Source organism: Drosophila montana, unplaced genomic scaffold (assembly GCF_035044405.1).
Source record: "Drosophila montana isolate Dmon_TW-CO22-7 unplaced genomic scaffold, ASM3504440v1 contig_3848_1, whole genome shotgun sequence".
Taxonomy (NCBI): Eukaryota; Metazoa; Arthropoda; class Insecta; order Diptera; family Drosophilidae; genus Drosophila; species Drosophila montana.
The window spans coordinates 2,658,360-2,673,764 of record NW_026998720.1 but is presented as its reverse complement, the minus strand read 5'-3'; the positions used below and the strand labels follow the sequence as shown (position 1 = coordinate 2,673,764).

General features: G+C 36.6%; 1 protein-coding gene across 3 annotated transcripts in view; it reads left to right on the top strand.

Moving 5' to 3' along the window:
- beat-Vc (beaten path Vc) overlaps positions 1 to 15,405 on the top strand; it is a 66,521-nt gene that overhangs the window by 45,003 nt on the left and 6,113 nt on the right. For all 3 annotated transcript variants that reach the window (XM_064696537.1, XM_064696535.1, XM_064696536.1), the window contains 2 exons: positions 9,102 to 9,255; positions 11,886 to 12,094. In XM_064696537.1, coding sequence (XP_064552607.1) covers positions 9,102 to 9,255; positions 11,886 to 12,094 — 363 coding nt within the window. The remainder of the gene's footprint in view (positions 1 to 9,101; positions 9,256 to 11,885; positions 12,095 to 15,405) is intronic.

Below are 15,405 nucleotides of genomic sequence, written 5' to 3'. Positions count from 1 at the left end.
CTGCCTAATGGTCGCTGTTCGTCCCATAGAATTATTACTGTAATTCTCAAAGAATACATTTTTATATTTAATTTATAGCCATATTTCAAGTTACATAAATTTAAACTTAAATAACCACATAATCAACAATTATAATCATTGAATTATTGGCAGAAAAATCAAATTGCATTCCGATTGGAAGATAATTAAAGAGTTTTCAATAAAGCTAATAGTCTCATTTTCGGCATATGCAGTTCCATATTTTCCACGGAAAAAGGCAAATGAAATCGCAAGGATCTTATCGGAACACTAAAGTTGAAGTGAACAAGAAGGGGTCAAGGGGGTAGGGGAAGTCAATGAATCAATTTGAATATTTTGCAATCTGTTGCCTCTTTCTCTTACTCTGTTGCGGTCCCTTTCTCTCTCTCTCTCTCTTTCTCTCTTTCTTTCCTTCTCTCTTACTTACTCTTTCTCATATAATGACTTATCAACTCATCAATAAAAACTCCGTTGCCTTAGTGGGAAATCGATTTTAATTGATTGCTCAATATGCACATTTATTGCATACTCCTGTTAGTCCCTCTTTCCCTTGATCTCCCACTCTTTGCCATTCGACCAAATGATATTTCCATAAAATCTGATTTATTTTCGTGCCTTTAAGCCCGCTGCTTTTGGCCCTTTTAAAGTGCAGGACTCCCTGAAGCTAATAACTTCTGCAATTGGCACACTTTAGACGTTTGTTTTCCTTCTGTTTTTTCCTGTTCTTTATAGGCCACATGCACCATGCATACCCCACTTTACTAATTTTAGTTTGCAACTTTTTCCACAATAAATAAACGCAAGCGTCTGCAGAGACTGTGGAAACTACAAGAAGCGCAAGAAGCTGAACAACAACAACAATGAAAACGAAAACGTGTCCCGACGAGACATGGGAAATCTAACAAAGGACACGCCAATGCAAACGCTAAAAAACAGTACAAAAAATAATATTAAAAAACTGAAGCTGGTAAAAATTAACAGCAAACAAAGAGGCGAACGGAGCTGGCTGCCCTGCTCCAGTCCACGCCTCCAGCCCCAGTCGGACGGGCATATTGTATTGAAAGTTCGTTTTAATTAAAAGAAAAAGGAAAAGCAAGAGCTAAGGCCGCGTTAGAAAAGGTTACAGGGCGTTGCCTATTCACAAACAACAACAAAAAATATCTAAAAAAAATTTCGCCACAACTTTTTGAAACTGCGAAAATATATATGAAAATGATTAAAAAAGTTGCCAGCGCTTCAACAATAGAAACAATTACAAAATTGTCAAAAAAAAAAACAAATCAAAACAAATAAATAAAACAAAAACTAAACTAGAATCAAGAAAGAACAGCTAACTGAGGCAAGCCGAGCTTTAAATACCCTATCAGACGAATAGCATATCATATATTAATAATAATAATAGTTACAAAATATGTAAATGCAACTAAATTAAAATACCTTTCAACAAAGTTATATTTTAGCCTGCGAAGCTTTTAAATGCTGACCTAATCATACGACAATATAAAATTTTTTGATCAGTTGCTGCTAGATATACCGAGTCATCCGCGATGTTAATAAGATATTCTTTATATCGAAGCTTCGAATTGCTCAGTTCAATAAAAATATATTCAGATATCTTATCTTAACTAACTTAGCAAATTGTTTCTTTGGAAGCTAAGCAGTAAACTTAATAGTCCCATGTGGATAAGGGTAAGCGCATTTCCTAAAAGTATAAAGAAACTGGAAATTCCAAGACTTAGTAAGATATCTCAAGAGACAAAAATGCATCTTTCGACCGATCGTTTCTAATGCAGCTACATGATATAGTGGTTCGATAAAGCCTGCAACTTGAAGATATATCACTACGGATATTTTTTGACTCTGCTGTTGATGCCTATCAAGAATATATATACTTAATGGGTTCGAAGTCGTCTGCTGCTTGCCACTTTTGTTGACAAAATTAAAATACCTTTTGCCAGGGTATAAAAACGAAATTGTCAGACACCGAAATAAAAAGAACAAAACATATAAAATAAACAATGCATTGCTGCATATTTGCACTGGGGCTGCGCCATGTGCAAATATTGCGTATACGCCATGTAATAAATAAAACAAGCGATGGGCGATGCAGAGAAAACGGCCGCGGCTGCTGTTACTCCGACTGCGACTGCTACTGCTGCTACTGCTACTGCTGCTGCTGTTACTGCTACTGCTGCTGCTACTTGAGTCTTTTGCTGGCTTGGCACTGGCAAACAGTTTCCAACTCAATGACTTCATATCTACGACTCGAGCTACATTTGCCACAGATGCCTTGGATATCGAGCATCCGCACCGTTGCCCTTGCTATTACCTCTATCCGCTCCCCCTCCTCCAAGCACCCTTTCGCATAGCCCGCATTGAGCTAGCTGCTCGTTTGTGCCAGTTTGCTCGTTTACAGGCTTTTACCTGAAACTATTACCCACTTGCCAGCTCAGTTCGTCCGTCCCTTTGCCTGTCGACCATTCGCTGTGTCTGCTTGGCTGTATTATATAGCCATCGCCATAGCCAGATGCGGATACGGATGCGGATGCAGAGAGTCCTTATGCAATCAACTGTCGACTCGTTACAACTTTTCCTTGCAAATCTGTTAAGGTATTATATTTTGTTGAGCATCTGCAGCTAGTTGCTTATCTGATTACATATTTATCTACAATTTATACATCATTTTGCAGTGCTGCAGTTCATTTCAGACGGGCCACAAATACTTTAAGCGCTTTTCAGTTTTCCTATTAAGTTGCAACAGCAAATGCGGCATTCAGTGAAAGACACACCAGAACCCTGTGGCCCAAAACAATCCATCAGCACATGCTACGTAACTTACGCTCAATTCCCGTGGCATAAAACTGTCAAAAACTTGTGATGAGAGCCAAAATCTAACACGCACATATCCTAAACAACTTTCGTGTTATCCTTAAAGTTGTTCTTTAAGTTTCGGGGAAAATGCTGGCAACGAACCACAAAAACAGTGATGAATTCGCCACAAAGGGCCGAAAGAAAAGTAAAAGTGGGATATACATATACAAACGTTCGTATGATGAAATACGCCTCATTTTTCTTACAATAACTTGCAGGACTTAAGTTTGGGAACTAGTGTCAGGAATATGGGCATGTATAGCAAGCATAAATCATCAGAATATTAACAAGAACGAATCTTGAATACACTTGCTGCCATGCTGAATAAATTTATTTAATCGGAATTTGATTAGATTAACCACAAGTTTTTTGTTTATTAAAATTTGATTTTAATATGATTAGCTTGCACTCCACGATTTTAGTTCGATGAGAACAAAGAATTGTAATCTCAGACCAAAAGAGCTTTAACCTAAAATCATCTTTCAGAACGCTTGAATGGAATATCTGATAAGTATATGATATGATAGTAAATATTTTTCGCTATAAATTTCCCAATCCCAATACAATGTGTGATAATAAAGATTAAATTAAACAAAAACAACATAAAATAAGAAACAAAAATAAAATAACATCATAGTGTAAAACCAATAATAATAATAATGAAAAACAGAAGAAAATTATTTTAATGTATCTTATAAAAGTTTAATAAAGTACATATACATGAAGTCAAATTTAAATAACTAATGAACACAAAAATATTTTAATTTAATAACTAAAGAATCATAATAATAGATTAATTTGCATAAATTATTTCTAACGGAGTATACTCGGAGTTTACGAAATGATGCTTGAGACTATTATTATTTTATTCAAACTGCAAAAAGTCTTAAAATGATTACCAAATTACTTTAATGTTTATTAACAAGTACATTTGAATATGCACAAGTTTGAATAGGGTAGCAACAGGTGCTTAGAGACTCAAGGACCCATCAATAGACAGGAACTTACAACTTCAACTATCAACAAAGTTAAAGCAATGAACATAACGCCCCCAGTCTCCTGATGGCTGTGGCTGGGCCAGTCGATGGGCGGGCAAGAAGTGAACCACATGTCAATGTCAAAGGCGATGACAAAGACAAATTTACCTCGGCGACAGCATGTGGGATCCTCTGAACTAACATTAGACACAGATACCTAGGTATATATACATATATTTGGATATAGTATATTGAAGTTGATATAAGCAAACGCTTGAAGCACTTGGCGTTCGAATTTAAATACAAAAGGTTTTCGCTGGGGCGACATTCTTTAATCGAAAATTCCAAGCAAGCTGCTGCTGTGAATTTAATGCAATACACACACACTCTCACACACACGCACAGAGAGAGGGAGCTCAAATGGCGCCAAATTCCGTCCGGCAATCAACTAAATTCAAAGCAAATTGCCCGCACAGTGAATTTTGGGCCATGATTGTTACTGTAACTACGAGACAGTAGGCGGGCCATTGGCAGTGAATTTGTATAGTGTCTGCAAGGGGTGCGGGGGGTGGCAAGCAAACGCCTCATTATTTCGCGCTTGAGAAATTTCTGTCTCGTCACTAATTCATCATTGTTTCGGCACATTAAATGCTTGAACGTCAACGCATTCATTATCTTATGGGCCAACTGGTCTTTTGGCCAACTCATCGCCAGGCACCACACATGGTCAGCTATCTGTCTGTCAGTGTGTGGCCGTCGCCAAAGGCAACAAAGTCTCATGCCTGAGTGATATTAACTGACCCGACAATCCGTCAGCGAGCCAAAAGAAAAAGCTAAAACAAGTTAGAGTGCCCTACACGGGAGTACGCGACCTGCTGATACCCTAAGCACAGCGACAAGCTGTCGGTACAAACATTCGAGCGGCCGGACATACATATTTACACAAGCACGTTTGTACTCAGCCTAGCCCCACACTAAAAAAACATTCTTGAATAACTTCGCTGTTTGCTGTCAGTGCTTTATTATGGCATCAATTCTTTATTTACTTTGATAAGAACGAAAAAGTTATCAAAAAAATGAAGTATTCATCATCTGTATATACGATACCAAATTTAGAGTCTATAACTCTTATTATTTCCAAGTGCTTAAAAAACCATAGTACAAAATCGATATTTATCGATGTTAGGTAAGCACGGTCATATGTATATCGATATGATTAAGTCGTGCCGTGTATAATATACGAGTATATATATTGCAATTTTCAAGTTGTTAACGACTCAGTTTGTCATCCTAATCAATAATACATACGCCGTATGGAGACGAACATGTTTCCTTTTGCCTGTTGCATACATTAACATAAAAACAATAAGCTCCTTTTCATCCAGTTTCAATGCTTTCAGGGTATAACAAACGCACGACGTGGCCGGCAACGACTTGAGCCAGATTTAGGCCGAGCCATGTTATATAGTTGCGGCAAAATGCCCTCGTCATTTGCTCCACAAATCCTTTTTAATTTCGTTGTATGCATGGCTGTCTGTGTGTGTGTGTGTGTGACTATGTGTGTGTGTGTGCTTAGCATGTTAATTGCTTTCTAAGCTAATCGAATTTTTTGCTCGTCATTATGAGTAATGCGCCTCGGTTTTGGCCTGGCCTAAAGCAATTTGTCGAGTAACTTTCCAAATGGCAAATTGCTTTAAGCCAGCCAGGATTTCAGCTATTTATGAAAGCATAAATATTAAAGCCATGTTAATGTTTTGTCAGCCGCAACAACAACAATATAAGTACTTAATCGCACATGTCAGACATACTTAATTTTACATGCAAACAAAACAATATTGTAAACAAATAAAACACATTGAAAAAACATAAAGATAAACAAATGAAGAAAAATATAAAAAAAAAATAAAATGCATTTTTTTTGTTTTTTTTTTATATATACCAAATGTATGCTTAATTTACATAATATATATTTTAATTTTAGTATTGATTTTAAATGCTTTTTTTTGTGAATGCATTTTAAAGTAACAACGAGAAGGATGGATATCTTCGGCACACCAAAACATAATAATATTGTAGACATTTCCATTTTAAGGATATGTGAGAATAGTGAATCTCGAAAATGCTAAGTTCGTTGTAAACATCTGTAAAAACAGAATGTTTTCCCGTATAAGATCCTTCTGTTCAACTGATCTTTCCTAAATGATATAGTGGTCCGTTGTTGATAAGATTTTGCATATGTATGCATATAGAGTTGGCTTAAGTTATCTTATCGTTCCTATGGCAGCTATATGATGGCCTTATACTTAAAACAGAAAAACGGACCTATGCACAGTTTCAAAACGATAGCTTTCAAACTGAGAGACTAGTTCGCATAGAAATATACAGACGGATAGACGGACATGGTTATATCGACTCGGCTATTGATGCTAATCTAGAATATATATACTTTATGGGGTCGTAGATAACTCCTTCGATTCGTTACACATTTCATGAAAAAATTATAATACCCTCCACAAGCGCATAAAAAGTTATAATAGAAAATTCTAAAGCAATAAAACATCGTAATTTTATTGCAAGGAAATTAAAAAGATACGAACAATGAGTAGCAATACTAAATAAAATTTAAAATAAAAAAAGAAAACCATAAAGGAGATGATTAATATACCAATTTTCATATACACAAAACGGGTATTTTGACTTTGTGCAAGGGTATTTAACAGGCAGACCGACGCGTCTACGATCCTATAAACGATCCATAAAACGATGAATATGCTTGATTTTATTTATATTTATCTGCAGCTTAATAAAAAAATTTTTATCTGCATATAATAAACTATATTAAAAGAAAAACCATCTGAAATATTATATAATTATTTATAATAATGTAATCAATACCAGACACCGTTAAGAACTAGGAAATAACTACACATTGATGAAGTCAGAAACAGAGCACACAAATTGATATATATACCTTAAGAGAACTGTGAATTATACTATACCAAGAGTAAGCTTTATACGCAACTATTAAATATGAATAACCTTATAACTAATACCATGACAGCTTCAAAAACTAACAACTAACTTCACATAGAAAAAGTCGGAAATAAGAATTTGTGAACATAAAATACAAATACTTATATACATCTTAAGGGAACTGTGAATTATTAAGAGCTATACCTAGTGTCAGCTCTATATGCGACTATATTATTACTATTATAAGTATATTCCCTTATAATTAATACCATGATAGCTTCAAGAACTAAGCAAAAACTACACATAGATATATAGACCTTTAAGGAACTGTGAATTATTAAGAGAATTGTTAAGTTCTATATGCAGCTTTTAATTTAAATAATACGAAGAACAATATAATAAACTAATGTTTCCAAACATACATACAATGTATTTTATATTTTGTGTTTTTTTATCTAAAATCATGTCCATAATGTTTATTGCTCCTCGAATTATTCAATTATATTATAATAGCCGCAAACTTTATGAGCAAATTATCCGAAAGTTCTGCCTGAGTAAATGTCGTTAAAGCAACCGGAATAAGTTATATTATGGTGCTAATTTATGGAGCACATAAGTTAATTTTTGTTTTGTCTGTTCTTTGTTGTAATTAGTGGACGTTCAAGCCGTTGGGCAGGACTATACAGGGTCATTAAATCCGGTGCTGCCACGGAACTCGGACGCATAAACAAATAAAAAACTGTTGCTTCCGCCCGCAGCGTAAGAGTCAAACACACAAAGGGAAAGCGAGAAACGAGTTGTGAGAGCGGAGATAGCAGCTGGCTAATTATTTTGTCGGTTGTACAAAAGTTCATAGTTCAGATATAAAAACATGCTACAACAAGAACAAATACAACCGGCGACATTAATAATTACAATACCACAAGCACATTCAGTCGCCTCTGCCCTTGGTCGCGCCCATTTCAGTAATTTTTATTATCAGGCCAAAAGTAAAATAAACTTAATTAAAAGCCATGCTCAGCACGCCGGCCGTCATTTGATTCATGGCCTGCATTTGCGCAACTGCCTTAAATGCAATAATAAATATGCGAAAAAATAAAATGTCCTCATTTGCGAGAAATAAAAGTGTTGACCCTTGAGCAGGGTCAAAGCCATGAAAAGCTGCACAGAAAGTGCCAAGCAAAAAATGTTAGCATAAATTAATGTTAACATGCATATATATATATATTTAACTCCTTCCCGACCATCACTGCACAGGCCAAACCGTTATAACAACCATGCAGTCAATCACAGTATATACCTTTCGTGATGTATGTTAAGTTACCATTTGTATGCTGTATGATATCCATATTAGTAAGAGTGTTTGGCTTGATTGACTAACTGAATGATTGTCGACCGTTGCACAGGCAGAAACGTAAGCAAGATTGTATCACTAGATAAATAAATGGTTTTAAACAGTTTGTCCTGATTTACTGACTGACTGATTGAAAATCACTGTACAAGCCACGCCTTTAGAGCTAGGATGCACTAAACGACAATAGTGAACTTTCGGCGTGTAAGTTAAGGCTTATACCTGAATGATATCTACTCAAATAAAACCTTTTGGCTTGATTGACTAACTGATTGAGGACTCAATTCTAAAGAACTTTGTAAAAATGTATCGGAGAGTGAAATATTTCAAAACTATAGCACACTTTTTGGCGCAGAAAGACCTGAACTTCCTTAGGCTGCTTGTCATGATTGACAGACTGATTAATTGATAATCCCAACACATGTTATATCGTGAGATAAAGAAAGGAATATTGATGAAAAAAGTTTTTAAATTTTTCCTTCATAGACAATGTGAAACAATTTTGTAAAAATGTATTAGAAATAATAGGGAAAATTGTGGAAAGTTGTATGCATGTAAAAAGGTTGAACTTTTCTCCGATGGAACTTAGGTTCCATTATGATCAAAGTAATATATGCGTGCTTTTGGAAAAGCTCACTTATGGCCGATTAATGCAAGGAATACTGACTTTAAATTTATTTTTAAAATTTTGTAAATATCTTTGATTCATCACAATACTTGCTATAATACGTACTCGACACAGTATACAGCACAGAAGGTGGAACAATTTGACATTATTCGTAGTTTTTTGCTCACATTTAACTGGGCTGTTAACAGCATTAATATGCATTTAAGACATTTAAAAATAACTGCTGTTATCAACAGCCCTATTGATAAATAACCGCAATAACTGTGTGCATTTTCCATTGCAGCCGTACAGCCCATTGAGGCGCTGCATCTATCGAACCTTTCCGTCCCGCGCATTATCGATGTCGCCCAAAAGGCCAAACTGTTCTGCAGCTATGAGATGGGCAATCGGACTCTCAACTCGGTCAAATGGTATAAGGATGGCCAGGAGTTTTTCAGGTAAGTGCCCAGTGCCCCTGCCACTGCCCACTGCCCACTACTAACTGCCAACTGGCAACTGGCAACTGCTGCAGCGGCTGTAAAACAAATAAAACAAAAACAAAAAGAAAAACAGTCATAAAAATATTTTTCGGTTCTGGCTGGAAATAATAAAATGGCCAGCGAGTGTGCCGGCGCATTCATGCAGATTTTATGGTGCAAATTGAAAACGTCATGAAATTGCAACACTGTCCGCAACAATGCGTGGCAGGGGAAGTGCGGGTTGGTTGGGGTACACATTGGGGTTGCACACTCGATCGCTTGAAAGTGTCGCGACTAATTTAAATGCTTAATTGAAATGGATTTTTATGGGCGCCAGCAATTGCGCTCAGGTGACGTTGCCATTTCGACAGTGTAGTAGCCCCCCAGCCTCGCACACCCCCACTGCCAGCTCACGTTCAAATATGTGTGAAGCGCACTTTTTATTTAACTGACTTAATTGTTGGCCATTGGTCAGGCTTAATCGAGCACAAAATTCTCGCGCTGTACACTTCCTTTTTTAGGCTCAGATTTTTGTAATTGATTTTAAAGCCATGTGCTGTACGGTTTATGTTTCGCTTACATTTCATAATTGGCGACGCAGCATGCGACGCCCAAAATAATGCGCCAAATCTCAGTTAACCACATGTCAAGCTATCAAATTTGATACACATTTTGGCCGTGGGGGCCGTGGTTGCATTTCTGCTACCTTTGGGCGCATTAGCCGTGATATTATTATGGAATTTAATGTGACTGGCACTCGTTAGCAAATAACTGAATTAATGCTATGCAATTGTCATTGGGGTTACATCAAGGAATTCGCATGTTGGAACCACAGCTATATGCATCCAAATCGAATGGCATCTATATGTATTCCTGATTAGTGGTCAACGCCCAGCCGCAAGCATACAAGGTGGGAAGCATTATACTGTAATTAGCTTATGATGATGATGCCCGCCAAGAAGTGGTTTTTGGGATGTTCCACCCAACAGTGTGGAAAAATGGCGGAAAATTATTGTATTAACCTTTTTTTTTACCATACGACTGACATCCAGCTTTGAATATACAAAGATCTTTGTTCAAATTCATTTGAATAGTACTTTATACCTTTAATTTTCGGCTTCATGGCGCGCACCACAATACTATAATAGACGAAAAAAACTGTATTCAACTTTTGTCTCTTAATTCGATGGACTTCAAACTGATTTTTCAAAATAGCTATGTTAAATATATTCATATTAAATAATTTTCATGCGCGCAACAGTATGGGTACATTTAATATCCCAAGGGCGGGAAATGTGTAAAAAAGTGACATCTAAAACTTATAGCAAAAACTTGTCCCAAGAAAGACCACTGAATACCCGCTGGTATATTATAAAACAATTTAAAAAATATAAATAATGAAGAATAAAAGCCAATACAATTCTTAATTCCCTGTGGTATGCCAAAAATCTATTCAATAGCAAATGTTGGCAACATACAAAATTTCTCAGGGAAAGCGTATTTCCATATGCACAAAACTCATTACAAAAAACAATAGAGTATGCGAAATAGAACGCCGTTGCGAAATAATTTCATTAAATTTCATTTAACAATTATTTTATTTTTAAATTGGTTTTTCCCGTTTATGTTTAACGGTAGCTTGAAAATAAAACTAAATGTAACTATAAATTTATAATGTGTCAAAAAGCCTACCCTACTGGGATCAGGCATATTCACTCTAATTGCAATAAGCCCAGTGCTCAATATGCAATGCATTTGTATTACAAAAAAGGGCTGAGAGCTATTTAAGATTTTAAAATAGATTGCCTTATTGATCAACAATTAATATTAAGTTCTGCCTTTGGACCTAGTTGATAAGGCTTCATTTTGTTTAATTTAATTTATAATTATCTTTATTAACTAACTTTTTCAAAAAAACACAAAAATATGTTGGAAAATTAAATAAAAAATAAAATAAAAAGCTGACCTAATAAGCCACAATATTTTAACTAAATTCCGAATGGCCTTTCGGATATAGATTTATATATTATATACAAAATAGAACAAAAAATATGCATCGGGAGAAATAGCATTCTTTTCAGCTTAAATTTTGTATTTATTTGTTTGCAATTTAACTATGCAATATTCTAGAGATCAAAGAGCGCAGTCCGAATAGCATTTGGTTAAGTTATGCACAATTTGTGCAGCCCTGGTAAACGAATGTACACACTTTTGCTCCCCAATTTGAATTTAATTGTAATTCCATTTGTATTTTTTTTAAATTGGAGCTATTCAAAAGTACTAAGCCTCAAGCACAACCGCAGTTGCTGCATCCATTGAAAGCGGCATAATACCCGCGTTATTCATAATAAAAAAATACAAAAAAAATATGTAAAAAAAAAGTCGAGCAAATCGTGAGAGCTACGCAGAATGCGGCTACAAATCGATGGATTTCTATTCCGCAACGTTAGCACAGATGCAGGAGAACCGAAAAGAAAACCTTTTTGCATACGCCTCATAAATATTTCATGGATTCGATTTTTGCGCAGCACTCGAACTCGAAAGGCGCTAGCGCTTTCCCGCTAGCACACTGACTCGCTCTCACTCACTCGTTTTCTATGTTTTTGCAGATACTCGCCGCTAACGCCGCCGACAACAAATTGGTTTCCCGTCAAAGGTGTCACCATTGCCGACGGCTCGTCGCATTGCAATCAATTCATCTGCAACGTGGAGCTGGAGAAGCTGAATGTGCACTCGTCGGGCCAGTACCGCTGCGAGGTGTCCGGCGATGCGCCCGAGTTCAAACTGATCGATAAAGCGGCCAATATGACCGTTGGCGGTAGGTAGCAAAACCAACACCACAGTCCAACTGCCAACTGCCCGTTGCAGCGTGTCCTGTCACAGGACGTTCCCTACACCCAGAAAAATAAACTAAGTATTTTGTTCACCCAGTTTAAGTACAAATGATGTCGATGAAAAGTGTCATGCTGAAATTTCTTAAACTGAGCTCGAAACTCTTTGTTCAAGAAGATTTTTAGTCGATACTTCTTAATCTTAGGCCAATATTTATTTCTTAAGATCATTACAAGAATATTTTTATAAAATCGAAAATTCAAAAGATGGACATGAAATTCGTTTGAAGAACATTTATAATCTTTTTTCAAGAACATTTATATGTCGACATTACTTAATCTGAGCTCTTTTAAGAACGTTTCTTAGTCGAAATATCTGGTACTTGGGATAAAATTTCCTAATCCTTAGATATGCATACTTATTTTTCTGTCAAGAAGTTTTTTTCAAGGAAATTTTTAGGTCCGAAATTACTTCAGCAGATAATGAAATTTCTAATTTCACATCTTGTAAGCAAAATTTCTTAAGCTTAAGTTAAATCTATTTTTTAAAAAAAAATCCATTCTTAAAGAAAATTTTTTGAATTTAATTCTTATTCCAAGGACGAAAAAATTTAAAAGTAAATTTTTTCAACTTAAAATAAAAGTATTATATCAACAACTTTTTCAATAATGTATTGAGCTCATTCTGAATACCATTCTCAACTGCACAATTCAATTTTAGAAATATTCTGCCTCCGTTTACGATTATTTTTTTTAAAAAAGTATATTAATAAAAGATAATATACTTATTTCCTTAGCTAAGTGATATTAGTTCATTTATTCATTTTGTAAGTCCAAAAGAATTTATTCACGAACAACAAAAAAGATGTACTCAAAATTTAAGCAGTCATCATAAATTTGATCTCCATCATACCAGACTTTAGAGCGGCGTGTTTCTCTGAGTGTACGCACTTGTAATTTTTGCTGTTTACTTGTTTGATTTATGTGCGTGTGTGTGTGTGTGGGTGCGTCACATACAAAGACAACAAATTATGTGCAATTTTGCAAACACTTAATAAAATTATAAATGGTCTCTGCACGGTTCGCCGCCAGCGGTGCTGCGACGGGGCGTCGCGGGGCTGGCAGCTCAACTCCTTTTCATTTATCATCGCCGAGCGGCAGTCACAGTAGGCGCGTACACAGTTCAAAGGACGCCGCATAAATGCTGCAAAATTGTGACACGCTTCAGCCATTTGTATGAGTAATGATTGTTAATAAATCTAGAACGACTGGCCCAGCGCCCAGCAGTCTATGCCACAATCCCCACACACCCCGCTGGCGCCCACCTGCCTGCCTGACCGCCCAAACGCCCGACCGCCCGCCAACGCCCAAATTCAGCTCAATTGTGAATTTTGTACGAATCAATTTATAATCTGCCCCCAAAAAGGCGGCAGTGTCGTTGTCACGTGCAGCCCAGCACTAGACAACTGGAATAACTCAAACAAAAACAACGACAACATGAAAATGTGAGCTCAAGTGAGTGTGCCCGACTGGCTGATACCCTGTAACCAGCTTTGACTACCTCATAAGTGTTCTACTACATGCTTACCTAAACAGACATTCTCCAATCCGGCTCTATGTTGAAAATATACATATTTATTTAAGAGATTCGAAAATTCCTATATATATCGATTGAACCAGGGATCGAAGAAGCTATCGAGCGAAATCATTTTTCGAGCATAGTAAATAAGAACCTAAATTAGATCTACATGTCTTCCTCTCTTGCTCAAAATCAGAGATACAGATACTTCAAGGAATTGATTGATATTTATCAATTTAATAGATAGAAGCATGAAAGACGAGAACTTAAATTAGATCGATGCTTCCTCGTCTTCTGCTCAAGATCAGAAATAATTATACTTCATGGAAATAATATCTTCCTCCTGATACATACTCTATGCATAATTTGAAGAGGCCCTCGTATCCCTTACTAATAAAGGGTACAATAAACACAGCAACTCCATTTTTGAGGTCTGGGTAGCTGTAGTTGGGGTTTGTTAATGTCAGCGCCGCGGGCAATGATGGCCGCCATTTTGAACTCGCACTCGCTTTGATTGGCAACGTTCATGACGCAGAGTCAGCCGCTGCCGCTGCCGCGGCGGTTGTGGCCTGGCCTGGTTTATCCTGGCCTGGATTATCCTGGCCTGTACGCGGAGTATGCTGCTCCGCTTTGAAATTCAAATCAATTGATTCTGGCCCAATGTCATTTGACGCAAATGAAAATAGCCTGCTTATGTCTTTTGTTGCACGCGTACGCGATTGCGGCTCAAAATGATTTATTTGTCGCAATTTTCCTGCTCAGCGATTTGTTGCTACTTCAACTCGTGTCGGCAGAGAGATGAGGCGGTGCTTGGCTTTTATTTATTGATGCTGCTTTAAGAGTATTGATTTGCATAATGCGCACTTAAGCATTTGTTTACGCGTAACAATCAAATTTGAATTCGCATTTTCGTACTTGAATTTCGCCTTTAATTGGATGTTTTGTAGATGTTTGCGAATACTTTTCCTTGCCGTACTCGCCTTACTCCCCTGGGCCACGCCTTGCTTTCTCCTGTTTGTTGTCTGGTGCTATTTGCATGTCAATTTGAATTTTATCTATTGTACTTAGGTATGCCAGTAAGCCACGCTCAACTTGTTCAACATGCAAATAACAATGACTAGATTAGATCCAATGCCATTCTAACTTTATTATGCCATAACGATTGCAGTGTTTTTACCTGATGAGTACGCTTAAATTATACGCTACTGGCACAAGTAGTGGGCCGTCTGTGCTATATGAATAGATTTTTGAATTTCACATTTAGCAGGTTAACTCTTCAGATCTAGCGCACCTATAACTACTATATATCTTGCGGATTGCTATGTGAATTTATCACCAATCAAGCCAAACAGTTTTTTTTTTTAATAATATTCTTTAAAGATTGTCATGTTTAACTTACAAACATGAAAATTTTTAAATAACCAACCAGAGACTCATAAACTGACCGCCATATAAAAGAAATGACTGAATTTGCAGCATGTTGTAAGCCATTTTTGGCATATGCCACCTACCATTCGCCATTCAAATATATATGTTTGTGTTTGTGTAAAATATAAACCATAAAGAGGACAATCCAGGCTATATATAAAATGAGGAGCCAACATTACCGAATATAAAAGCCAACCAAGCAACGCTGCCATCAAACTTCATCAACGAGCTGGTGACAAAGTTTAAGGGCACCTACCTCTCCCCCACTCTCTCTCTCTCTGTCTCTCTCAC